The 26,085-nt window shown below is 36.1% G+C and overlaps 1 protein-coding gene across 1 annotated transcript; it reads left to right on the forward strand.

Moving 5' to 3' along the window:
• Positions 1–134: 134 nt before the first annotated feature.
• Positions 135–12,516, forward strand: LOC140158461 (dorsal-ventral patterning protein tolloid-like). The gene is made up of 6 exons (XM_072181554.1): positions 135–247; positions 3,687–4,042; positions 6,888–7,001; positions 8,047–8,394; positions 9,506–9,628; positions 12,089–12,516. The coding sequence occupies exons 2-6, from the start codon at positions 3,949–3,951 to the stop codon at positions 12,514–12,516; spliced, it is 1,107 nt and encodes a 368-aa protein (XP_072037655.1). The 5' UTR covers positions 135–247; positions 3,687–3,948.
• The last annotated feature ends 13,569 nt before the right edge of the window (positions 12,517–26,085 follow it).

The raw sequence follows: 26,085 nt of genomic DNA on the forward strand, positions 1-26,085 counted from the left end.
GGGACACCCCATAACTTATATATTAAACTTTCATCAGTCATTAAACAAATGTGAAGACTTTTGCAGCTTGAATAGGCGGGCGATTTGATAGGTTACAATTTTGATAAGTCGGTATTTTGTTCCCAAATTACAGTTGCCTGTAGACAAAGTGAGTTTCTATGTTCCTCTGGTTACGGATGTCTAGATGAGAGTTTAGTGTGTAATGGCTTCATGGAATGTTTGGATCAATCGGATGAACTATACTGTGGTGAATACATATTTTTTGTTTTATTTATATTGACGGTGGGCAAGGAAAATAACACTCGTTTCATTCAATATTTATAATATTTTCTTTATTTCCTTGACGGACCTTGTGTCAAACGGATATTGATACATTTAGTATAGTGGATAAGTCATAGAATGAAACTTTTAACTATTTTCTCCACTACTCAGTTGTATGTAATAATATTGCAACGTTCGATTGTTTATAGTGTATCTAAATAAAACAATAATTACGGTTTAATGAACAATTACGATTTAATAACAGGCAAAGTTTGCATTGTATTTATACAAAATTATAATTTAATGAAAAATATGATTTAATAAAAAAAAATAACGATTTAGTAAGAAAATTACATTTTAATTTTAATCAAAAAATTACGATTTAATATCGTAAAATAAAATCTAACAATAATAATTGTCCAATCTCTCTCTCTTATTGTTTGTCCACATATCTTTAAAAAAATCATGAAATGTTTCGTCGGGTGCATCACATACTGGTCTATCTTGAATTTTTGACTTTTCTGAGAAAGTTATTATATAGTTCTTTTTTACGAAGCTCTTCTAATTCAACAAAGTACAGACCTCAATTTTTCCTAAATAACTAAACTATCTATGATTTTTGTAAAATACGGTTTTCACATACTGATCTATCTCGAAAAAACACGCATTTATAGAAAATCTCAATTGAAAATCTGCGTATTAAGTTTACCTTTCTATAATTTAATTAGATTATGGATTTTCATGAATGTGGTTTTAAATTAAAGCATATACTTAACAGATTTATTTAAGTGGAATCTTTAATTATATTTACATATGCAATATTGCTTAAAACTACACGTAAGTTGTAGTTCTGTATGTGAAATAGTTAATTTCCCGATATCGTATTTAAAGTGCATTACATACTGGTCTATCTCGATAAGCTTCGAGATAGACCAGTATGTGATGCGTCTAAAGTACACGTCACCGATCGCGAACTCGAGATAGCCCACAAGATAGACCAGTATGTGATGCACTTTAAATACGATATAGGGAAATTAACTATTTCACATACAGAACTACAACTTTAGTGTAGTTTTAAGCAATATTGCATACGTAAATATAATTCAAGATTCCACTTAAATAAATCTTATAAGTATATGATTTAATTTAAAACCACTTTCAACATTAAATTCTTTCAAATTGGACTTTATTTTGTCCACTATATATTTCAAACTTCAAATAATTTTACTTTGTGTAGCAAATATGATTTTGAATTTCCAATTCATTATCCAAATAAATACAATGTTTTAGGACAGACTTGTTGCAGTCTAAAAAGTTTTTTTTATTGAATTATCAGTATTGTAACATGGTAGACTTTGGAACAAATAAAAGTAAGCATTAAAATGAGCAGAAATTTGCATAATTTTGGCTAAATTTGGATTGGTAATGATTAGTAATATTAAATCCTACAAGTGTATCACAGATGGCAGATATCAAAAATTGTTTAAATGATTTTAATTAGCATTTTATAGAGAAAAACTGGCATCATTTTCAGTGATGTGCGCCCTTATGTTAATTTCCTCATACGATATCTGGCGATTTGCACGATGGTCGAATTCAGCACCTTTGAAGAGCTAGCGTTTGAACTTGAAAATCAGTGTACTGTGAAAGCCGAATAGATTTCATGATGGAATTTGAATGTCTGTGATACTAGTGATGTGAGTAATTATGATTGTGTGTTTGGGGGGGTATAGACCTGTATGCTAAGCTTATAGATTTCATGCACGTGAAAATGCAATGCTGTTGATAATGCACTTGTCAATAGAAACCCTGACCCTGTGATACTAGTGATGTGAGTAATTATGATTGTGTGTGTGTGCTTGGGGGGGGGGGTACATAGGCCTGTATATTCAGTATTTAAGCTTATAGATTTCATGCACGTGAAAATGCAAGGCTGTTGATAATGCACTTGTCAATTGAAAGCCTGACCCTGTGATACTAGTGATGTGAGTAATTATGATTGTGTGTGTGTGCTGAGGGGGGTACATATGCCTGTATATTCAGTATTTAAGCTTATAGATTTCATGCACGTGAAAATGCAAGGCTGTTGATAATGCACTTGTCAATTGAAAGCCTGACCCTGTGATACTAGTGATGTGAGTAATTATGATTGTGGGGGGGTGTGCATAGGCCCGTATGTTCAGTAGTTAAGCTTATAGATTTCATGCACGTGAAAATGAAGACTGTTGATAATGCACTTGTCAATTGAAACCCTGAGTCCCTGACCCACTCCAACCCCTGGCTGCAGTGCAGAGTACCCGGAAAAAATAGCCGGGCAGTTTATTATAACAGACGGGCATTGACACAAAATTTGACCCTGTAGGGCCGGCCATGTGTTGTTTCCCGTCGGTCCGGGACTTGGCCGGGAGTTTTAACATTTTTGAAATTTAGCCCTGGTATAAGTCCCAGCCACCCATCCCTGTGGTACCCTGGCCATAAGGGGGGGGGGGGGGCTGGAAATTCACAGCTGCATATAGCCATATCTTTGATAACATGGACAAGTATAGTGATGATGTACATTATACAAATGATGAGATATCCTCTAAATAGGCACAATTTCACGGCTTTACCAGACGCGTAATGTTGTGAGTAAATTAAACGCCATTTTGTGTGTAGGAAGTTGCAATTAAAAAACTGCGATAATTTAAAATGACTGCAATTTGCAATGAAAAGCAAACCACCAAAAATTTCTCATTTGTAGATGTACACACATTGGTATGCATATAGCCTCTGGCATTGGCCAATTTGTCCTTGTACTATAAAAAGACCATGCACATTCTTCATATGAATCACAGGCCTATATTCACATAGCCATACATGTACCTGTACAGATGTACACACACCGACACAAACAACTGTATTTTATCCAAGGTAATTGCAGACCCCTCCTACATACGGTACCCTATAACCCTAAACCCTAAACATGGGCCATAACACTAACCGTAATTCTAATCCTAACCCTAATCCTAACCCTAATCCTAATCCTAACCCTAACCTAACCCTAACCCTAATCCCAACCTTAACCCTAACATACCCTTATAAACAGGCAAACCCTAATCCTATATCAATTCCTAACCTTAGTCCAAATCCTAATCATATAGCCTTGGAAGGGGGGAGGGTGCTCCTTTTGGAATGGATAATAAATTGGACATTCAAAATCATACTTGTTACACAAAGTGAATTTAATTTCAAGTTTAAAATAAATCTGGACTTAGTAAAGTCCAAAATGAAAATCATCTCTGTTTTTCATGAAAATCCATAGTCTTATTAAATAATAGAAAAGTAAACTTAATACGAAGATTTTCAATTGCGATTTTCTCGAAATACGTGTTTTTCGAGATAGACCAGTATGTGATGCGTCCGACGGTTTGTTTGCTTTATTTCAGATTACTGTGGACATAGACACATAGATGTTGAGCATAGATCGTACCAACTAAAAATACGGCCTCCCTATCCTTACAATTATCCCAACAATCTCGACTGTCTTTGGTTTATCAACGCACAAAATGATGACTTTTGGTGATCAAAATCAACCATGTATCACTGGAACCGTTTATCGATATCTTAACTATCGGATATGGAATTGACGTCACAAATTCATCTATAATACTTCGGTTAAGTGGCTCTGCTGCTCCGAATATTGTGAACATGGACCACTCGCAGGCTTGGATACATTTGACAACAAATCATAATGATCGTTGGTGGGGTTTTGTTGCCCATATTTACTCGACTGAAATTGAAGGTAAAATAAAACTAACCCATACCTAATTGCCACAGAAAAGTGTCGAATGTCACACTACACTAGTCTAACATACTTAGGGTACACTAGAGTGACAATTAAAACTATGCAAGAAGATAATTGCAAATTGTTTTCTTCCAATTATGTTCGCTACATTTACCTTTCTGCTTATGCGGTCAAGTAAGCGTTTCTGAGGCAATTGAGAGTTTGCGAAATGAAGTTCGAAAATTGACTTCACCTTCAACTTCCCATTATGTCGATTGGATTGTTTGCTCAGTTTTACTTCAACGCGAACGTCTGATTGGTCACTGCACCAATATAGCGACATAATGTCTCAATGGGCGATCAAAACCCGGGATCAAAAGAAGGGCATGTGTAAGCGACTGTAGCAATTCTCCCTTTTGGTTCGGTCAAGTGGGTTGTTGGTTACTCTTCAAAACAAGACACTCTACATTAGGCGCTTTGTTTGAAAATTTAATCAAATATATTTTGGTATGTAAAGAAACCTTCAATCGTTAGCTTTAATAAACCGAAATAAATATTTCAGTCGGCTCAAAACTTTTGAAGATATCCTCTTTTAAAGAAATGTGCCCGTTTTTCACTCTGTCCACGGAGGAGGTTTGGCTACTTCAAAGATTAAAAAGGAGTACACGTATCAACCATGCATGAATATCAAGCTTTCTTCAATGATAACTTTATAAAATAACGAACTTTATTTATGGAATGGGCTTTACCGGTGGGCCTATGGCCATGGATTGAGTTAAGTGTCATTATCTTGTCGGCAAAATGGATGTGGGATGGGACTTCTATTGCTATACTTGCAATTAAACCTTTCCCAGCAAACACAAAACGTTTTCGACATCATTCGCAAAAGGTTATAATATGTTGTCAGAAAACAACATTTGGCCTTGTGCCACCTGGGCACCTTGGGAGAACAATGCCAGTGCATTGAAAGGTTAACCCAGGTTAAATAAGAATGAAATAAATAAATAAATAAATAAATAAAAACGTTTAAATGTCGGATTATATAAAGGGTATATTAAGGGTATAAAACGTTTTCATAACATTGAAAAACATTTTCTGATAATCTACTGCCCAGCAAACACAAAATGTTTTACAGAAAACGTTTAAATATCGGGTTATATAAAGGGTATAAAAACGTTTTAATAACATTCCAAAAACATTCTTGAAAACTTGATACAAAACATTCTAAACAGAATGTTATTTTTTTTTTGATATAATATTTTTTGAAAAATGTTTTTTTTAAATATATGCAATAACGTTTTAAATATGTTTTTATGACCTTTATATAACCCGACATTTAAATGTTATTAAAACGTTTTGAAGAAAACATTTTAAGAACATTTCTGTGTTTGCTCGGGGCAAATATTTTAACATAATGTTATTTAAGTGTTGACAAAATATTTGGCAAAAAATGTTTGCAAAAATAGTTTACAATAACATTTTTGAAAACATTTTAGAAATATTGTTGTAGTGTGTTTTCATACAAAACATTCTAAAACGATTTCATGGCCTTTATATAACCCGACATTTTAATGTTATTAAAACGTTTTTACCTAAAACAAAGGCCAAAATATAACTTATTTAAAACTTTTTAAAAACGTTTTTGTGTTTGCTGGGTTCTTGGTTATTTATGCCTTTTTGTTTTATATATTTGTTGTTTCTTGCTTTAAAAAAAAAATTATTTACAACACGTCATTTTCCCTTTTTGGGATAAAAGGTAGTATGAAAAGGGCTGTTTGGTATGTCCTTGGTTCTTCGGAAGTGAGTTTACTCACAGTCCTGGAAAGAAATTTCTTTCCAGGATCTGTGATTTACTGTGCTGCTTTGCCCTCTACCTGTTTGATTCCTTGACGAATACAGGTTTTAACCCTGGTTCTCATTGCATCAATTCCATTGCGCCGTAATGCAGCAGTAATACGGTTGCGAAGATGTTGGAGGCTGGGTGGTGATCCTCGCTCATAGTGAATGTTATCCAAAGCCTAATGCTATTATCTATCCATGTCATTAACCGTGTACGTTTTAATCTTTGATGTAGCCAAACCTCATCCGTGGACAGAATGAAAAACGGGTACAATTCTTAAAAAAAGCATATCTTGAAATATTGTGAGCCGATTAAAATAATTGTTTAGTTTTATTAAAGTTAACGATTTTAAAGGTTTCTTTACATACCAAAATACATTTGATCAACTTATCAGAAATAAGAGAAAAAGAGGGCGCAATGAGGGTTCTGTTTTTATTGGGACACCCTGTAGCTATAGAACTAGGGTAGTTATTGATAATCTAATGGAAAGGCCAGCACGTAACCGCCATATATGAGTCGTTTTCTCTTCATCCTATATTTTAGCTTTCCACTCTATGCACTAAAATACTACTATGGACTGGAGCACCAAGTGACTTCAACAAATTATGAGAACATCCGTTTCCGTACATTTACATGAACATACATATCAGATATGACATGTATAAAAACACATAATACCACGAGATCAACCATCATACCTCGATAATACGGGTCTGGTTGGTTGATGAATAAGAAGTCCAAACTTGGTGTTTTGGTTAAAATAGTAATTTAGTGTTGTAAACATTGCGGTGTACTATATAGTAAGCATATTAACACGATCCATTAATTGAAATATTTGATTGAACGTTCTTCAAGGGAAGTGGTTAAAACAAGATGCGTTCCAAATAGTGCCGCAGTAAGGCCCGGATATGGTCGAATATAGTAGTAAAACATTAGCTTACAAAGATAAACTGCAACAAATATAAAATATAAATCTTCAATACAAAACAAATATGTTGTTTATATGTTTATCGTTTGATTAAGAATCCTGTGTCGCTGATGAATTCGCCTGTAACATGGGACTGGTGTGTTTAGATAATTCCCTGGTATGTGATAACCATCCTCAATGCCTACATGGTGAAGATGAACATGGTTGTGGTAGGTACATCATTCTTTTCTTTTTTTTTATTCCCTGTACTTGGGACTGGTGGGGAAAAAAGACACACGACATAGATGTAAGCCACGAAAAAACTCCTGTGAAATGCATGAAAATGCCCGAAAAAGAACCAAAACAGGCATAACAAACCCAGGAGATTTCCCGAAAACTTACATCTCTGGTACAAAGATAATAACCACCGGCCCCCTGCTCTTAATCAACTACTGTGCATACAATCAAATCACACATCATGGATGTTATTTAAAATTAAAATACATGGAGATGTTCTGTGTCCAGAAGAAAGGGAATGCACATGGCAAGAAGCACGGGCAGCCAAAAAGCTAGGATAGGCACATCATTCTTAATTGTTTATGTATTTATTTGTATTTTACATGAAGTATAGTTAGTTTCACATGGTATTAAAGGAGGATTTTGTGATCCTAGCATTCTCTTTTTATGACATTTTTCAGTAGATATCCACGAAAAAAGCTTATTCCCAATATTTCATTTGATTCCGATTTTGCGTTTGCGAGTTATACCCCTCTGGTATACCAGAACGAAATTCAAATTTGACGATATTTTTGCTAAACGAATTAATCTGCAAGAAATTTTTGGTACATAAACATTATGTAGCCAGTGGTTTCCAGTGGTGTAAAAATCTCAACCTTTTTTGGGAAAAGTGGGGGGATGAGGCTGTGGATCACGAAATGCCCTTTTAATATTCTGAATTGTTACATGAAGTACGGTATAGTTAGTTTCACACGGTATTATTAAGCATGTGGTGCTGGCTATATTCTGTCTTCTGGAATGCAGCTTCACTTGTTAACAATGTTCTATATCATGGGAGTATATACAGTCGAAAATGCGTGTATTGACATGTTCTACTACATACTTAAATTATTTGTTGGATGTGGGTGCTGGTAGGTGGTGTTCATATATGAACAAATATTCTGTTGTTTTATGTATAATTTAGAACTACATACAACTTTCAGAACACTAGTAAGGCAAATAGAAAACATTATTAGTTTATGCCATTATTAATTGCAGATGTTTGCGGCAGCTCGGAAGAAATTACATTATCAAAAGAAACTGGTATCGTGAATCTGACATCACCACTGTATCCATCGCCATATCCTATCAATCTCAAGTGCACCTGGATGGTATCCATTAACCCAAACATGCTTGTAGCCGCTAATATCGTGTATTTTAGCATGGAAAACGATGTTGCATTTCTGAGACTTCGACAGAATGATGATATGATTATTCAGATGACGGGAGAAAATCCACTAAGTTCTGTGATCATTAATGGAACTGGTTTATTGATAGAATTTGACTCCAATACCAGAAGCAATGGTTTCATTGGATTCTCGATATACTTGAAATCGGATTATATAAGTAAGTTTTTTTTGTAGACCCACATACTAGTATAAAATAAAAGTACCAGAAATTTGGTCCGAACCTGATTAGAAATGTAATTAAGTAAATTTTGAAAGTCAGATTATTTTATCAAATTAAAAATTATGACACAGGAGCGTGATTCAAACGAATGTCTTTAAGGGGTACTACACCCTGGCCAATTTTGCCTATTTTTGCATTTTTTCTCAAAAATTATAGTGCATTGGTGACAAGTAAGATATGCATATTATAGGGGCAAGGACTACAACTACTGTACTGAAAATTCAGCAACTCAAAGTAGTTATAGATTTATTGATCAAATAGTGGTTTCGCCTCATTTTTGACTGTAACTCCACAACTGTTGTCTGTGCTGAAATAAAATTTCCAGTGTAGTAGTTGTAGTCCTTGCCCCTATAATATACATATCTTACTTGTCCCCAATGCGCTATAATTTTTGAGAAAAATGCAAAATAGGCACAAAATTGGGCAGGGTGTAGTACCTCCTTAACCGACAATATAACCTTGGACATAAAGGCAATCTGATCTCGATCTCGTTGACTAGGAAGATTTGAAATGAAGGCAGAGAACAAATTTGCCGTTTTTCATAAACGAACTGCACTCAGTTGTCTTAACGCAGTTTACTCTTCGTGTAAAATCTAAGTTTTGTTTTGGAAAATAAAGACTTATTTCGTAAATTTTATATCGTTTATCCCATTTTACATTGTGCCAACAAAAGAACCGAATACACAATTCATATTAAACATCGCAGTTTCCGACTCTTTCTGCTCTCGAATAGATCTAAAACAATAGAAGTTTATGTATTCGACCCGTTTCCGCAAATTCCAATAACAGAATCGTAATGAAATGAAAAATGAACTCTATCATTCTGGAAACTTAAAATCAAATCAGAATTTTTCAATTAAGCAATTAAAAATTCGTAAATTGAGCAGAGAACAATTTATGATATTGAAATGAAAGAGTGATGAAATAAAATAAAGCGTTATATGAAAAATCTAATTTTAAATTTCATTTACTTTTTTTGCAACACCTAATTTTGTCACCTTTCAGCCTAAATATTCTAACAACATGCCTTTATGTTACATTTGTCAAGTTGAGTGTGACGTGGATGAGTTTGATTGCCCGGCTTCTCCTACATCGATTCTATGCTTATACAGCCATCAGAGATGCGATGGACGGCCCACCTGTCCCGACGAAATAGACGAAACAAACTGCGGTAAAGTGAATAACAAGTATGACCCGATTTTAAACCCTTTAAAACATTTTATAGAAACTAAGCTTTAAAACGACATACAGGTTTGTACCGCGTTTATATACTACAGTATGAGAAGAGTTCTTCGGCAGATATTTATTCATTTACTTTTAATTGGCATTTTAGCAAAAATAACTGAATCTTTTTCTAATATTTTGTATCAATGCATGGAGCTTAAGGTGGATGTGTACCTTTAGATACGCAGGTAGTAAAAGTGTCATAACTTTGTAATTATTCACGCAAGACATATAAAAGTATACTATTTTATAAAGGCAAGACATCAACGAATCTTAATATAAATACATATAGATTTGGTGTAAAAACAACTGAGCTGAATTTCAGATAATGTAAGGTCAAACTTCCGGTTTTTGTACTTGCTTTAAATTTCGACGGAATAAAATATTAAAAGCTTTTATCTGTAGTGTAGCAATAGTAAAATATATATATATATTTTGTAGCTACTTTTTAATTGCGTCGTAAGATGTTCTTTGAACTGGAGTTAATTTCCATAAGTTTCTTGTAGTACTTGCTTTTCACAAAAGCTTTTATGATCTGTAAAACAACAATAGTAAAATTTGTATTCGAGTTCTTAGTTACCTTTGTTAGATGTGCAGTGAACTGGAATTAATTCCGATAAATAAAAAGCAAAATATATTTAATTCTCTCCCCCCTTTACGAGTCTTGCCACTATTCATGATATTAGTTTGACCAGAGAAGATGAGAGAAGACAAACTCTTGACTTATTGAATTGATGAAGAGCAAACAACGTAAGCTGAGAATAGACCGTGGCAATCATAAACCGCGCTATATCTTAGACCTTGGCTATGTCCAAAGAACTGCTAAACCAGGTGACTGCTTTCCCCGAAAAAAAGCGAGCTAAATTTTTACTTTTATCGCTTGGACGGCGCTCAGGTCATGTGCTCTCCCTTTCCCCCTTTGCTAAGCTACTGCCTGAAAGTAATCATAACAAAGGCTCTACTAAGCATCTCAACTGCATATTTCAAGCACGGATCTTTAATTGTCACTGCACGGATTTTTAATCTCGCTGCACGAACGTGCATCCTGCAAACAAACATCATATTACAAAGAAAAGAAACTAACATTGAACCTAATTTACATGTTGCAAGAAAGTGCAAAATCGATATTAATGTACACTTTTCATGATTCGGCTTTCCTGTCAAAAAAAATATCAAGATTTTCCTATCGGCGTTACTAGAGACAGCAAAAGAATTTGGTTGCTGACCCATTCTGGTCTTTGCAGGTTTTTTCCGGGTGTTCCGGTTTTAACTTTAAGACCTCATTTGTTGAAATCGGTTGAGAATTAAAGAAACGGTGATCGGAAATCCATGTCAGGAACGAAATAAGAAGTTGTATTTATGTTCTAATCAACGGAAAACACGGCACTAGTTCAAATCAAAATGACATCCAATGGAACAATCTGCAACTTTTGAATTGGCATCTTGTTCAATGTGATCATTTATTAATGTTTCTGACAAATATTATATAATTTTCAATTCTATACCAGGACGATACCAACAGCTATCACACTAATATACACATAATACATGTATTTTAGATATTATTAATACAAATGTTACTTTCTTTATCAGATTTGTTATCCTTTTCTGCCATTTTGTGGTAATTTTCATTTTATAAATTGTATATTTGTGTGCAAATTGAGGGAGCTATTTAAATATATTTTAAGTTTAATTTAGCCCGATAATATGAGTTATACCTGTCATTTCATGATAATTTTTGTTAGAAAATATCCTTGCTATTTGTTACTCATTTTCTCATGTTTTAATTTCATTTTACAAGTGTCTACCCCTTGTAAAGATGCAAACAAGATTTAAGATAAATAGCGCCATCAGTGTTCAGCTTTGCTTAAAATGAATCCAGTTCTATATGCCATGAAACAACCGTGTAATGCAGCTTGGGATTCTGGATCGCCGTGTTTTTTATTTCTGAACGATTTCAACAAATGAGGTCTTAAATCAGAATTAAAATGTGCAGCTGTTGGCTGCTGGTTCTATATGACATCTGTCTTTGATAAGGATACAGGGGTGAAAAAAACTGGTACCTTAATTATTCTGTTGTCCGTAGTAGTATGATGTACTTCTTCTCTATGTTGTCAGCATGTTTGGGTATCAACAAATTCAGGGAGACCTTGTGTGACACTACAATTGGTGTTTTAAATTCCAACAATTTTTGCTAAAATTTTGAAATACCATTTATTATTTCTCTTTACACGCCTACATGTGAGTACACATGTTATTAAAAACATATTCTTTATTTCTTTGCCAATTTCTATTCTAATTCGCAACTGTGAGACCCAAATTGTTAACAAATAATACCAAATGTAATACCAAATTCACTGAAATGATAATTCATTTTTACAAATTACCGAAATGATTACATTCACAGGCGAATGCGGAGCACGTAACATTTACCTAAATCAAAACGGCCAAAGCACTATATTGCAATCCCCCGGTTATCCAAGAGAATACAAAAATGACGTCATCTGTGAATGGCATGCCATGACCATCGGTGCATTGGTGGAGATTCAGATACTGGACTTTCATATGGAAAGTGGTTATGATTTCCTGATTATTGGAGAAGGAGATTCAAAGGAAAGAAATGAAATCGCCAAACTCACTGGCTATGTCAAATTGAAGAGAATAACCAGCAAAAGTTCCAAAGTCTGGATACGTTTAGCGACCGACAGAACTGGACAACGCAAAGGGTTTATGATAGAACTGACAAGAACTACGGAAATCAAAGGTTCGTATTCAAATTATATAAATACCGTAAACTTATATCAAGCACTGGACAGAAAAATTAATTGCTTTTGAAAACAACATAAGTATAAATGCTTACTTTTGAATAACAGCCAAAGTTGTACACATTGGTGTTTTCTAACAGCTTGCAACGCCAGTGACTTTGATTGCGGTTTGGGGATATGCGCCGTGGAGATGGCTCGCTGTGACGGTTTTAACGACTGTCTAAATAATGCCGATGAAAACCACTGTGGTAAGATATCATTTAGGATAATAAAAGTGATGAATGCACGATGCAATATCGCATATATATTTCATAAAGATAAAGATAAACAAAAACAAAACAAAAATAACGAAACAAGACAGAAACAAGAATACAACTCCATAAGGACTTTACAGCAAAACGCACTCACACGCCCTTGCAAGCGCGAATGCACCCCAAATACACGCACCCCTACCCAACAACCGTCCATATCCAAACCACCCACTACACCCACTACACCACACTTATACCCTCCAAGCACCCCACACACTACCCTCACAAGAAAATTCGCCAACGAGCACTTCATTTAATGCACAATAAAAGCAACACAGAAGGAAAACTCTATTATATGATGAATATGATGAATATATTATGCCGACTTTCAGTGAGAGTGGACAACCTTGCAAAAATACTTATATACAATGATATAAATTAACTTCAATTAAAATTATATGTTGTTGTTTCCCAAGCTTACGTAAAATGTCCAGGCTCCTACCTATGCGATCGTATAGAGGATTCACTCAGCCAATCATGTGTGTCCATGGAACAAGTGTGCAATGGTCGTATTGAATGCACCGCCGGAGACGACGAAACAAGTTGTGGTAATAGGCTTGTTCCAGAGCGTCATGACGCTGCCGCTGCCGCTGCAATTGATTTTTGACCAATCAGGCAAAGAGCGTTTTCTAATAACGCGGTGAGAAAACGGGTCTGTGTTAATTGGTCAAACTCTGTCATCAGAGCGGCAAAGCGGCAAGCGGCACGTCACTCTTTAACCGGCATTATATTTAATTTTCTGAAATAGTAGGGTACTTAAGGACAGATATCTATGTTCCTTTTTGACCTTTAAGGTTAGCCTTATTCCTGGATAATCCCGTTTTTTACCAACTTTAATAAATTTTCACCACATATTGTTGAAAAATGCTAAATTTGGCAGAAAAAAAGCCTGATTTTCGCCAAAATTTCAACAATTTTTGGTTGATCAAAATTAAACAAAATAATGGAAGATTTGTATATCTAGTTTTTCAAGAATGTGTTCGTTATATGGCCCAAAACAATGTTTTTCTCCAAAACTGTAAATGCGGTTGTACCCAAATTTGATCTCACAGATAGATTTGTCAAGTCATTGCCATTCTAAATATGTATACTTTTATATACACCAACAATTTATGTTGTTATGAGGCCCAAAAGTTTCCATAATTCCAGGGTTAAGACCAACCTTAGAAATTAAAGGCCCGGTCACACTGTGACGAACAGGGTGAACGGCAAGAGACGTTAAGCTGCGAATTGCAATTTTGAATTTACCCGCCACTCATCGTGTGTTGCCGTTAGTTGTCGTTAGCGACCGCAGACGGCCGAAATTATTCGTCGCGTTCGTCAGCAAATTTTCAACATGTTGAAAATTTTGTGACGGCAAAATAAGTAGTTGTGATTCCGTTCAGATTTCGTTGGAGACCGCAACCCTCATTTCTTTGACGGCTCCATACCGTGTGAAGCCGCCTTTAGTCGTTTTGAGGTCGTCACAATTTCGTTGGTGCTCGTTGTCAACGACCATTGACGAAAAAACAGCGGCAAGTGACTTCACATCTCGAACCCTGACGATACATTGTGGTAAGTAACGAAATTGTAACGATCTTAGTGCGGCAGTGACTTGCGAATTTTGTCCAGAGGGTGACGGATGTTGACTGTTGATGGCGGGTCGTTTGCGAGTACCTGCGACATTGAAACGGTGGTCTGCGATGGGTTACGATTTTTAAACGATGGTCCACGATTTAAAACTTTTTGTGCCATTTTTTTACATTTTTTGACGTCAGTTCGATTTCAATAGACTGTCCGGCACGATGCAATTTTGAATTTCATATAAAAAGAAATATCAATAATAATAAAAAATATTAATATTTTTTATTGTTATTGATATTGATGTTAATATTTTTGATTATTATTGATATTGATATTTTGATTATTATTGATATTGATATTTTATTATTATTGATATTGATGATAATATTTTGATAATTATTGATATGTTGATGTTAATATTTTTGATTATTATTGATATTGATATAACAGTTTGGATTTTTAATGATATTCATTTTAATATTTTGATTATTATTGATATTTATATTAATTTTTTTGATTATTATTGATATGTGTAATATTTTTTATTAGTATTAATATTGATATTAATATCTTTGATTATGATAATTGATATTGATGTTAATATTTTTGATTATTATTGATATAGATATTAATAGTTTAGATTATTATTGATATTGATTTTACTATTTTGGATTATTATTGATATTGATATTATTTTTTTATTGTTATTATTGATTATGTGTAATATTTTTGATTATTATTGATATAGATATTAATAGTTTGGATTATTATTGATATTGATTTTAATATTTTTGTTTATTGTTGATATTGATGCTAATAATTATTTTTGGTTATTATTGATATTGAGGTCAATATTTTTGATTATTATTGATATTGATATTTTTGAGTGGATAACCAGAACGCTGTGAAGAGTGGAAACGCTAAAGTGGACTATACGACCCGCACACACACAGGCTTTGATGTCGGCCGCTGTCAGCTGCCGTTCCTTGCCGCAAGCAAATCCGCTGCCAGCCGTCTGACCTCGTTGCTTGTTGTCGGGCTCCGTCGAGACATCGTCACTCGCAGCCCAGACAACGTCCGGTTTTGGTCGCTAGTCTCCGTTTCCTGTCGCAGCCTTTCGTCCCTTGCCGTCGTGTTGTCGCTGAAGGTCGTTCCCACTCGTCGGCGAATCTTGTTTTTCCTCTTTTTGCCGTCGCTTTGCCGTCAACATTTTGTGATTTTCACGTTCGTCACCTTTCGTTGGTTATCGTCCGTCATAGTGTGACCGGGCCTTAAAGCTTCATTTTTATCCATCTTTTCATAAAATTGCACTGGTAGTCTATAATCCGAAAAAAGGTGTGTTTCTGTAACATTTTTTTCTAACATTCCCCATTTCCCTTATGGCAGATAAAATATTAGTCTTGTTATATGTTTATACTTTAACTACTATATTTTCTCCTGTCATCTGCACTTTAAACGAAAAAATATTCGGTTTCCTCCTTTACAAATTATGATCAAAGCTGTTATGTTAGTCAAGTTTCTTTTTCATTTGCATTACAGACACTAAGCGATGTCCGCCCGTTTGCCAATGTCGTTACAACGTATTAGGGAGTTTGGAAGTAATCTGCAAGAATGGATGGCAAAAATATATATTAAAGGAATCACCTAGGATTACCATCGTTTTGTAGGTTGTTTCTTTCTTCGATCTTGAGCGTATGAACCTCCTTTCAAAAGGTCATAATTGATATGAGAAATAAGTAAAGTTCAAATAGTGTGGATTTAATTATGTTACTTTGATTCAAGAATATGAATTATTTTTTTTGTACTTTGTAATTTCATTGAATATATTTTGCAAGCTTGCAAAAGACCTTATCAGTGTGTTTCTTATTCATCATTACAAAACATTTAGACGTAAATATTGTCAACAGTCCATTCATTTATGTAATCCAAGATTTGCAAGAAACTCTCTCAAGTACATAACGATTAATATACCATACGACCAGTACAGTTCTCGTTCATGTTCTTTTCAGAGAGCTGTCACATGGAAACAATTCTATAATAGAAGCAGGACTCTTCAAAGGATATTCAATACTAGAAACGTTGTATGTGTATGCTGAAATATTTTGGAATAATTATGATAATTGTAAAAAAAAACAAAAAACAAGCCTAACATTTTAGTATGAAAGTTCGTCTGTGTTGATAAATTTCATATAATATTTAAACCTATGATCTCAACACAAAATTAAGACGTACCTCACATTTTGGTCACATTTATAGCCTTTCTTCTGGAGATCAATGATCTTTAGATACTTTACCCCAAAACTAAAATGAAAATCTACAGGAAACCGACCCATACGGATCAGTATTTAAGCTTCGAATCAAATCATCCCGTCCAGCATAAACTGGGTGTAAATCAGACCCTAAACCACAGAACGGACAACATATCTAAACAGGACACAGAGGAGGAAAAATCTCACATTAACAGTGTACTAAACATGCTAAAGAAGTGCGGTATATCCAAAATCGATCAGTCCTTTGACAAAGCTACAAAATCGAAGGAAGCAAACTCCAAGAACAGCAACAAGAACAATAAAAACGTTGATACAAAAGGACAAGTAGTTTTGCTGCTACGTATAGGCAACCTCCGAATTAGTATGAAGAATTTTCGGCAGGTAGAGGTGTCACGGTTTCAAACCCATTCAAACTATGAGGCAGCCACTTGGTTCACCCAAAGACAACAAACTGAAAAGAAAGACATTAACAGACTAATATATTACATCCCACTGTAAGGGAAATCCCTGAAGGGTCAGTGTTGTATTTTGATGAGACAGAAAGATCATTGAAAATCAGATTCTTAGAACACCGTCGCGTCGTCCGAGTAAAAGTCTCGTTGGAAGTCTCACATCCACACTGAAGCCTCGGCCAAAAAAAATGACAAAGTCAACATCCTGTAGCGTGTCGGATGCAAGATACTTTGATACTTTGAGTCAATTTACATCCGAGTCAACCAACCATCACTTAACCGCGACGGGGGCCGATACAAGGATACCAAGAGTGTACAGTTTTGGGATCAAGTGTCCAAAAGGTCACTGAACTCACATTTTGGTTACCAGCCCCCAGATCAAAATTATGACCGAATATTTGAGGTACGTCTTAATTTTGTGTTGAGATCATAGGTTTAAATAACTATCTAACATTCTTGACTAGGCAAAGCCAATGTAATGTGAATGAACTTGCGTAGTGTTAAAGCAATATGATCTTTATTGTTTGACATTGTTTCTTATTCATAGATCTCTAACAAACAATGGTATTAACCATATTGAGCCTCGGGCATTTGACGGGCTGTTTAATTTAACATGGCTGTAAGTATAACAGATATTATTGCACATCGTTTTAATTGATAATCATGAAAAGATCATTTTTGTTTGACTAGGATGTGACCGAAATAGATAGCATTTTAAAGCTAATATTTTTTCTTACAAAACAAAAGGTGAAGTTAAGGAGTTTTAAATAATCTGGCATTGTTTTATTTTTTAACAAAAGTGCGTATTTCCTTTTTGTTCTACCATTTACAGAGATCTCTCATGGAATAACATGTCTGTCATTATGGATGGTACATTTGAAGCACTTGAGTCGCTGACAACTTTGTAAGTTCCTGTAAATGACTTGAACAATAATTATCTAGCCGCCAAAATAAAACTTATGATGGCCACCTCCCAATTTCGTAGTTGATTAAACCTTGTAATATGCGTATTATAACCTTCTCATCCAGGTTCCTTTTCGAAGTTCCCATATACAGGATCACCGATGGAGCTTTTTCTGGTTTAAGAAGCATTACTACCATGTAAGTTTTATGTTAAGACTTCTATAGTATAGCTTAGTATACTGTGCCAATAAAGTATCCTTACACTTGGAAAAATAATCACAATTTCCAGACTGAACAATATTGGGGTAAATTTGTGTTTTTAATAGATGCACTATCTAATCATGCACATTATGACACCACATTGAATCCAATGTGACTTCAAGAAGCAAAGTTACAAGCATTTGATTAGACGAAGGTCTAGTTTTAAAAGTGACAAACTGTCCTATTCAAAACTCCACAGACTAGACATCTGGTTTGAGAGTGGTGAATGGCTAATTTATGCGTTTGGCTTTAATTTAAAACAAAAGGATCAAAAGAAAACTGCAACAAAAGAACTGACAAATTAAATGAAAGTACAGAGAAGCAAAAACTGAAATAAAAACTGCTTTAAACAACGCTTCATTGAAGAAACTGTGTTGTCTCTTTGTTTCACCTTTTGGAATCTTTTTGCGCCTTGTATAGGCCAGTTTGTCACTTTTAAAACCGGACCTTCGTCTATTCAATTGCTTGTAACTTTACTTCGTGAGGTTACATTGGATTCAATATGGTGTCATAATGTGTAGGATTAGATAGTGCATCTATTAAAAAAATTTACCCCAATATTGTTCAGTTTTGAAATTGTGATTATTTTTCAAAAGTGTAAGGATATTTTATTGGTGCAGTATATTATATTAACTGCATGCCGATGGATAATTTTGGTTAAATGTACGAGTAACGAGGAACAAGTTTTACCTAAGAAACATATTTTAATATGTTTCTTTTCTGTAAACTATAGATTTAAAAATCTATAGTTTACAGAAAATATAAAAATGTAGGTCTATAACTCATATCACTGTTTACATTTGGATAATTTGTGTACAGGGTGTTGGTACGATCACAGAAACGTGAAAGTCAAGTCTTGGTGGTAGAAGATAATGCATTTCATGGATTGCAAAGTATCGAAAGCGTGTAAGTTCAAATACGTTCGTTTGAAATGTTATCAACCATCGGATTTCAAAAGTTGCAGTAGCCTCTATACAAAGTATCCGGCGTAGATTTCAGGATGGATAACCAACGCGATACTTGCTAATATGCGCGCACCTTTTTCATTCAAATCAAAACCACCATAATTGCCGCATGATGCATTAATAAAAAGGATGCAGTGACAATGAAAAACCAGGTCAATGTCAATAGGGAACAAGAATCAATTTGGATTCGCATCAAGTAATACAAAAGCCTTCACACGCAGAGAGAAACAGGGACATTCAAGAAGCAGTGAATCTTGGGTTTCATTGTGGAATTAACCCCCGCCCGAATTAACAATGATTAACCAAACATTCAAAGAGGACGGATCGTTAAGAAGCCGGTGTTTCGGTCAGAGGGACAGTCCGTGGAGTTGTGACTCAATCAACCATAGAGAGGCGTAATCAACCATAGAGAGGTATGAAGATACAGGAAACGTTTTAGACCTTCCTAGAAGTGGTCGTCCGAAGATTACCTCTGCAGGGTAAGCAAGGTGCTTCTTAAATGTCCGCGTTTATCTCTGATGAATTATGTTGTGCTTGATGCGAATCCAGAGCGATTATTGTTTCCCGCTTTGATCGATCATGTTTTCTTGTATTGCCATTGCTCTACTTTGGTTAATCAGACATGCAACAAACATAATTGTTTAAGTTTGATTGAAAAAGCCGTACAATTAAAAGCAAGTACCACATTGGATCCTTTGTATAGAGGCTACTGAAAATTTATAAATCCGACACTTACGCATTCCAATGGTTGTAACATTTTTCAACGAGATCGCAGAGCAACAAATCAATTAGCAGGATAAAGTGGTGCATATTAATTTGCTTAAGGGTAGACGAGGTGTTGTTGGTCGAAGCGGCCAAAAAATCGATTTTCATTGTCTAAATCAATACATTATTGAAAAATAACACTTTGATGTTTTGCAAAAGGTCATTCTACAAATCATATGCTTTGAAAACGTGCTTAATTTATTGTTATTAATGAGTTATGTACTTTTTGCAAAAGTGTTGTTGTTTCAGCCCTCTTTACAACATAACTCAAGAACCACAGGACCTACAAAATTATATCTGTGATATTTGAATTCTTCTACACACTCGCTAAGAATTGAGCAATGCAATTTTTGCCAAAGCTCACTACCATTCGCAAGATGCTGTGAACTACCAAATCACAACAGTTCAAGATTGTGTATAGCCTTAATAGAGGTTGTGCGTGAAATTATTGATTGGCTCCAAACAAAGGATTTGAACCGGTGTTCTACACCGTAATCATGGCGCAGAGCAGTCCATTCAATCAAATGTTGTCATCAATCTATTTGATCGTAGTGCATTTGTTATGTGTGTGAGACGAACTGTTGCGGTAGATTGCAATCATGCTTTTGTTGAATGCATTTGAGTAGTCCGCCATATTTACGGTATGATACGTCATATGCACAACCTATATACCCTTTTGGTTTTTAAAGCTTTGTGAGAGGTGACAATGATTGGCCCACTATTCACACCATCATCATGATCATATCCTTTGAAAGCCAAGCCTTGCGCTTGTTACAAACCGTTTTTCTGCCCGTTTACCCATATTACCCAAAATTATGTTCAACAGAATAAACCGAATTCTATTAAACACAATGGATGACACCTAATCGGGCAGACACCTAAATGGTGTAAAACACGTTTGATAAGAAACAAAACACATGTCCTGCTGATATATCTATCTGTTCCAAGTTCCCGTGCGTGAATGACTTGCAGAAACTATTCTTTGAATTGCTAAACTAACGATTTACGAATGTCGAACAAGAGCTTATTGTGCAATTTGCGGTGTGAGTATCCGTGTAACTACCAATCTATATAATAATACTGGTAGTCTGTCTGTCTGTCTGTGACTCTGTCTGTCCGCCTATTTTCTTGGAGGCTAGGGATCGCACGTTCCTCAAACTTGGTGGGTGGGTGCAGCTTGGTATGAGGAAGAACGAGTTTATATTTTTAAGGTCAAAGGTCAAGGCCGGGGTCAGGTTCAATTGAAGTCTAATTTCAAACAATTTAAATGGCAAATCTAGCCATGCCAATGCGTTGACCTTGGACCTTGGAAGTTTCCACGGTGACCTTTTCATCAGACCTACGGTTAAGAGGTCAAAGGTCAAGAAAGGTAAAAACTTCAAATTGCCCCTATAGAGCTCAAACTTGGTGGGTGGGTGGACTTTGACAAACAAATAAAAGTTTCCACTGTGACCTTTTCGTCAGACCTACGGTTAAGAGGTCATAGGTCAAAAAGCTAAAAATTTCAAATTGCCCCTATGAAGCTCAAACTTGGTGGGTGGGTGGACCTTGCACTAACAAATAAAAGTTTCCACGGTGATCTTTTCGTCAGACCTACGGTTAAGAGGTCATAGGTCGAGAAAGGTTAAAACTTCAAATTGCCCCTATAGAGCTCAAACTTGGTGGGTGGGTGGACCTTGGACTAACCAACAAAAGTTTCTACGGTGACCTTTTCTTTAGACCTATGGTGAAGAGGTCATAGGTCAAAAAGGTGAAAATTTCAAATTGCTCCTATGAAGCTCAAACTTGGTGGGTGGGTGGACCTTGCACTGACAAATAAACGTTTCCACGGTGACCTTTTCATCAGACCTACGGTTAATTGAGCTCATCTGTGAGGACAGTGATCCCAGCCAAAGGATACACTCTGATTTTGAGATCTGCAAAAGCCGATAACCATGACAGCCGAGAACCGCGAAATACGGGTAACCGCCTAGTAGCATATAATCTAAAATTTGAGAGAGTTTGAAATGAACTTCGGCACAGAAATTGACCTGCACTTAGAGCATAGGACGGTATGTCCCCTTGCTCCCTGGCGAGTGATCATATTCCATCCTGTTCGATCCGCTGAAAATCCATAACTGTGTCTATTGGGATCTGATCCTTCCATCTTGTTGATGGACGTCCTTGCTGCCTACGCCTACGGAGTATTATTATGGCAGTCTAAGGATAGTCTTTGCTGTGGTATCCTGGCAACATGCCCGAATCACTTGAGGCACACTTCAGAAACTACTTCCGTGAAAGTGCTTATGATGTTGAGATGCATTTAATTTCACCCGTTCTGACATTTTCCAGAAGGTTTGACTCATAGGATGGACCGGAGACATCTTATTTCAAAGGATTCAAGTCTTTGGTAGTCCGACTTACGTAGTACCTATGACTCAGCCCCATAGGTGGTAATAGGGAGTATATTTTTCATAAGGCTGCTAATTTCTGACTTTGAGTGGTCTTCTGATGTCATGGTTTGTCCACCAAAGTCTGCCAAATGCCCAAGCTGCAGGTACGCCCCCTTATATCCGCTTCTACTAATGACACCTTACTATCCAGAAAGACAAAGTCATTCACTTTGGCAGTTATGTATCTGGTTAATGATATCTCTGGGGTCTTTTGACATGATCTTGCATTTTTATAGTTGAGTTGATCGTTCCGCATTTGACACATGCTTTTCTATTTTAAAAGTTCAAATATGTATGGTAGCTGTAACTTTGCAAAGACAACTATTTTCCATCAGAATTTGAAGATCCGGCGATGTTGCCCATCGGATGTGCCCTTTAAGTGTCCTTTGGTAGACTCAGGGTATTATAAGGATAGCAACCCCAGCAATTCAGTTTTGTCAATCATGTTTTTTATTTGGATGGTCCCTCACTAATAGAGGGTACCCTCTATACCATTCTTATCGAAACCTGTGTTGATTCCCACACTCATTGCATCTACTCATCGCATACCACCACATTTATAATGCTTGTTTTAAATACCTTATTATGTTGTTCTAAACAGATTTGTTGACGATCATCGCCTCTGCTGCCAGTTCACCCATCTGGAGCACCAGAAGTGTACGACACTAGAGCCCATACCACCATTATTCAACTGTGGAAGTTTGATGCAAAACACATTCCTTCGTGTTTCCATGTGGATTCTTGGATCAAGCGCTCTGTTTGGTAATCTATTTGCTGTTTACTTTCGTCTGAAAGAAAAGACGAAGACTTCTACGCAACAAGTTCAATCTTATCTGATAACCAATTTAGCCATATCTGATTTCTTAATGGGAGTATACATGCTTATATTGGCTTCTGCTGACATCTACTACGGTGATGATTATTTCATCCATTCGGATGTGTGGCGGAATGGCATAACCTGTCGTATTGCGGGATTCCTATCACTATTCTCCAGCGAAACTTCTGTGTTTCTCTTAACAATCATCAGCGTGGATCGACTTATTTGCGGAGTGTTTCCTTTCAGCAAAGCTCGATTTACTCCAAATTCTATAAAAATCGTAGCATGTTTGGTGTGGAGCATTACTTTCGTCATAAGTCTTGTCCCAATCATATTAGCGGGTCCAGAATCCGATTTCTATGACTTATCCGATGTCTGCATTGGACTACCATTGATAACGAGACCCTCGAGTTTTAACCTTCAAGCTAGCGGAATCGATGCGGATATAAGCTTTGATCTACCAGTTGCAGAAGACTCTAAACCAGCATGGTATTTCTCCATAGTTCTATTCCTAGGTGTCAATTTGATTTGCTTTCTTGGTATTCTAATTTGCTACATTACCGTTTTCACAGTATTACGGCAATCATCAAGACGAGTCCACAAGAAAAATCGCGAGGAGTTCAGGCTTGCTTTAAGAATGCTACTCATAGTGGGGTCGGATTTTCTCTGCTGGGTGCCAGTCATTTTTATGGGCATACTGTCTCAAACCCATACAGTTGTCATACCTTTAGAAGCATATACTTGGTCTGTAGTTTTTATTTTACCAATTAATTCATCAATAAATCCGTATCTGTATACAATATCGAGTATTTATGTGAAAAAACGTCAGAAGATCACACCTTCTGGGAACGTCGTATCGGTAACAGATCAACGAAATCGACCTGTAAACAGACAAGACGCTGAAACGGTTGAATCGGTGGCGTAGAGTATTAGGTTAAAAATTGTCCCCGGTAATTGCCTACAGTTTTAAATAAAAAAACGCTGATTTCGTGCACAATTTTCTCATAATTATTGAAAAAATTCACATTCAAAAGCCAGAATTCTAAATCGTTAGGTGTATCACATAGTGCATGAGCAAAACTATATTGCGCCAAAATATCTTGATGCTTGAAGAGCCGACATTATTAATCTTAAGCAGTATTTTGGGCAGATTCGTGATGCAATATCTTATCATGCTCATTTTGACACCTCTTTGGATCTGTCGCGACATCTGCAAGCAAAGATAGAAGCATATGAATCGGCGAAAGCCGTGACAAACTGGCCTGCAAGGAGGAAAAATTCCAGCAAGTGACAGGAAGAGATATAGCAAATTCTTCAGTCAACCTTTTATCGAATCAGTATGTTTTATGTTTCACTTTTTTCTTCTCTGTACTTTTCACAACTTTTTAATTATTTTCAGTTTGTTTAGTTTCAGTATTCTTTAGGTCTTTGTTTCAATTTCTTTACATTATAGTTAGGGGAAAAAGTTCACTTTGGTGACCACTCTCTGGATAGTAAGGTTTGACGATTGATTCGACTTCTATGGAAAAAAAAAAAAAAATAGCCACCATGTCCCTCGCGAAAATCCCGGCATTTTTCGCTAGAGCCCAAAATCCAAAATGGCCGCCACCACCATTTTGAAAATTTAAGTTTTGAACCAGAGCACCTATAATCATGCACAAAGACACTTTTTCGGATATGTCGAGTACAAGGATTCCGATTCTGACATTAGTTTGACATTACGGCATCATTTTCATCCAGAAATCCAAGATGTGGCCGGCACCATCTTGAAAAATTTAGTTTTGAACAAGAGGACCTTAAATCGTGTACAAAGACACTTTTTTGGATAAGTCGACCACAAGGATTTCAAATTTGACATTACTTTGACATTACGAACTCATATTTACCCAGAAATCCAAGATGGTGGCCGCCGGCGCCATCTTGAAAAAAATAAGTTTTGAACCAGATTACCTAAAATCGTGTACAAACTTGACAATTTTTCCGGTAAGTCGACCCCAAGAAATCCGAATCTGACATTAATTTGACGTTACAAAATAATTTTTGCCCAGAAATCCAAGATGGCCCCCATTTGGTAGAGCGTAAATGTGATTTTTGAATGAAAGCAGGAGCATAAATGTGTCATTTCCGCCTTATCTGGGGTTCATGTCCCTTATATGGGGTTTAAACTGCCTTATCTTGGGTTTACATCCCTTATCTAGGGACAAGGCGCCTTACCTGTGGTTTAGACGGCCTTATCCTGGGTTTACGTTCCTTACCTGTGGCTAAGATGCCTTAACCTTAGCATATCGCAGTCTAAACCCAGATAAGGCATCTAAACCCCAGATAATGCGCCGTAACCCCAGATAAGAGACGTAGACCGTCGATAAAGCAGTCCAACCCCCAAATAAGGCGTTTTAACCCTAAATGAGGAACATAAACCTAAGATAAGGCATCTAAACCCCACATAAGGTGCTCAAACTCTAGATACGGGTCGTTAACCCCAGATAAGGGTTGTAAACCTCAGATAAGACATCTAAACCCAAGATAAGGCGCCTTAACCCCAGATAAGAGACGTAAACTCAGATATGACAGTTTAAACCCCGATAAGGCGCCGTAACCCCAGATAAGGGACGTACACCTCAGATAAACCAGTCCCAACCCCAAATAAGGCGCCTTAACCATAAATAAGGAACATAAACCTAATATAAGAGAAGTAAACCCCAGACGGCGCCTTATCTGGGGTTTAGACTGCCATATCTGAGTTTACGTCTCTTATCTGGGGTTAAGGCGCCTTATCTTGGGTTTAGATGCCTTATCTGAGGTTTACGACCTTCATTTGGGGTTAACAACCCTTATCTAGAGTTAAGGCACCTTATGTGGGGTTTAGATGCCTCTTCTGGGGTTTATGTTCCTTATTTAGG

The sequence above is a fragment of the Amphiura filiformis genome, chromosome 8 (assembly GCF_039555335.1).
Source record: "Amphiura filiformis chromosome 8, Afil_fr2py, whole genome shotgun sequence".
Classification (NCBI taxonomy): domain Eukaryota; kingdom Metazoa; phylum Echinodermata; class Ophiuroidea; order Amphilepidida; family Amphiuridae; genus Amphiura; species Amphiura filiformis.

Excerpts from the sequence above, each read along its gene's own strand:
- LOC140158461 (XM_072181554.1), top strand. The coding sequence starts at position 3,949 with ATGGACCACTCGCAGGCTTGGATACATTTGACAACAAATCATAATGAT. Across the intron at positions 4,043-6,887 it reads TTACTCGACTGAAATTGAAG|AATCCTGTGTCGCTGATGAA; the intron begins GTAAAATAAAAC and ends CGTTTGATTAAG. Across the intron at positions 8,395-9,505 it reads CTTGAAATCGGATTATATAA|TTGAGTGTGACGTGGATGAG; the intron begins GTAAGTTTTTTT and ends ACATTTGTCAAG.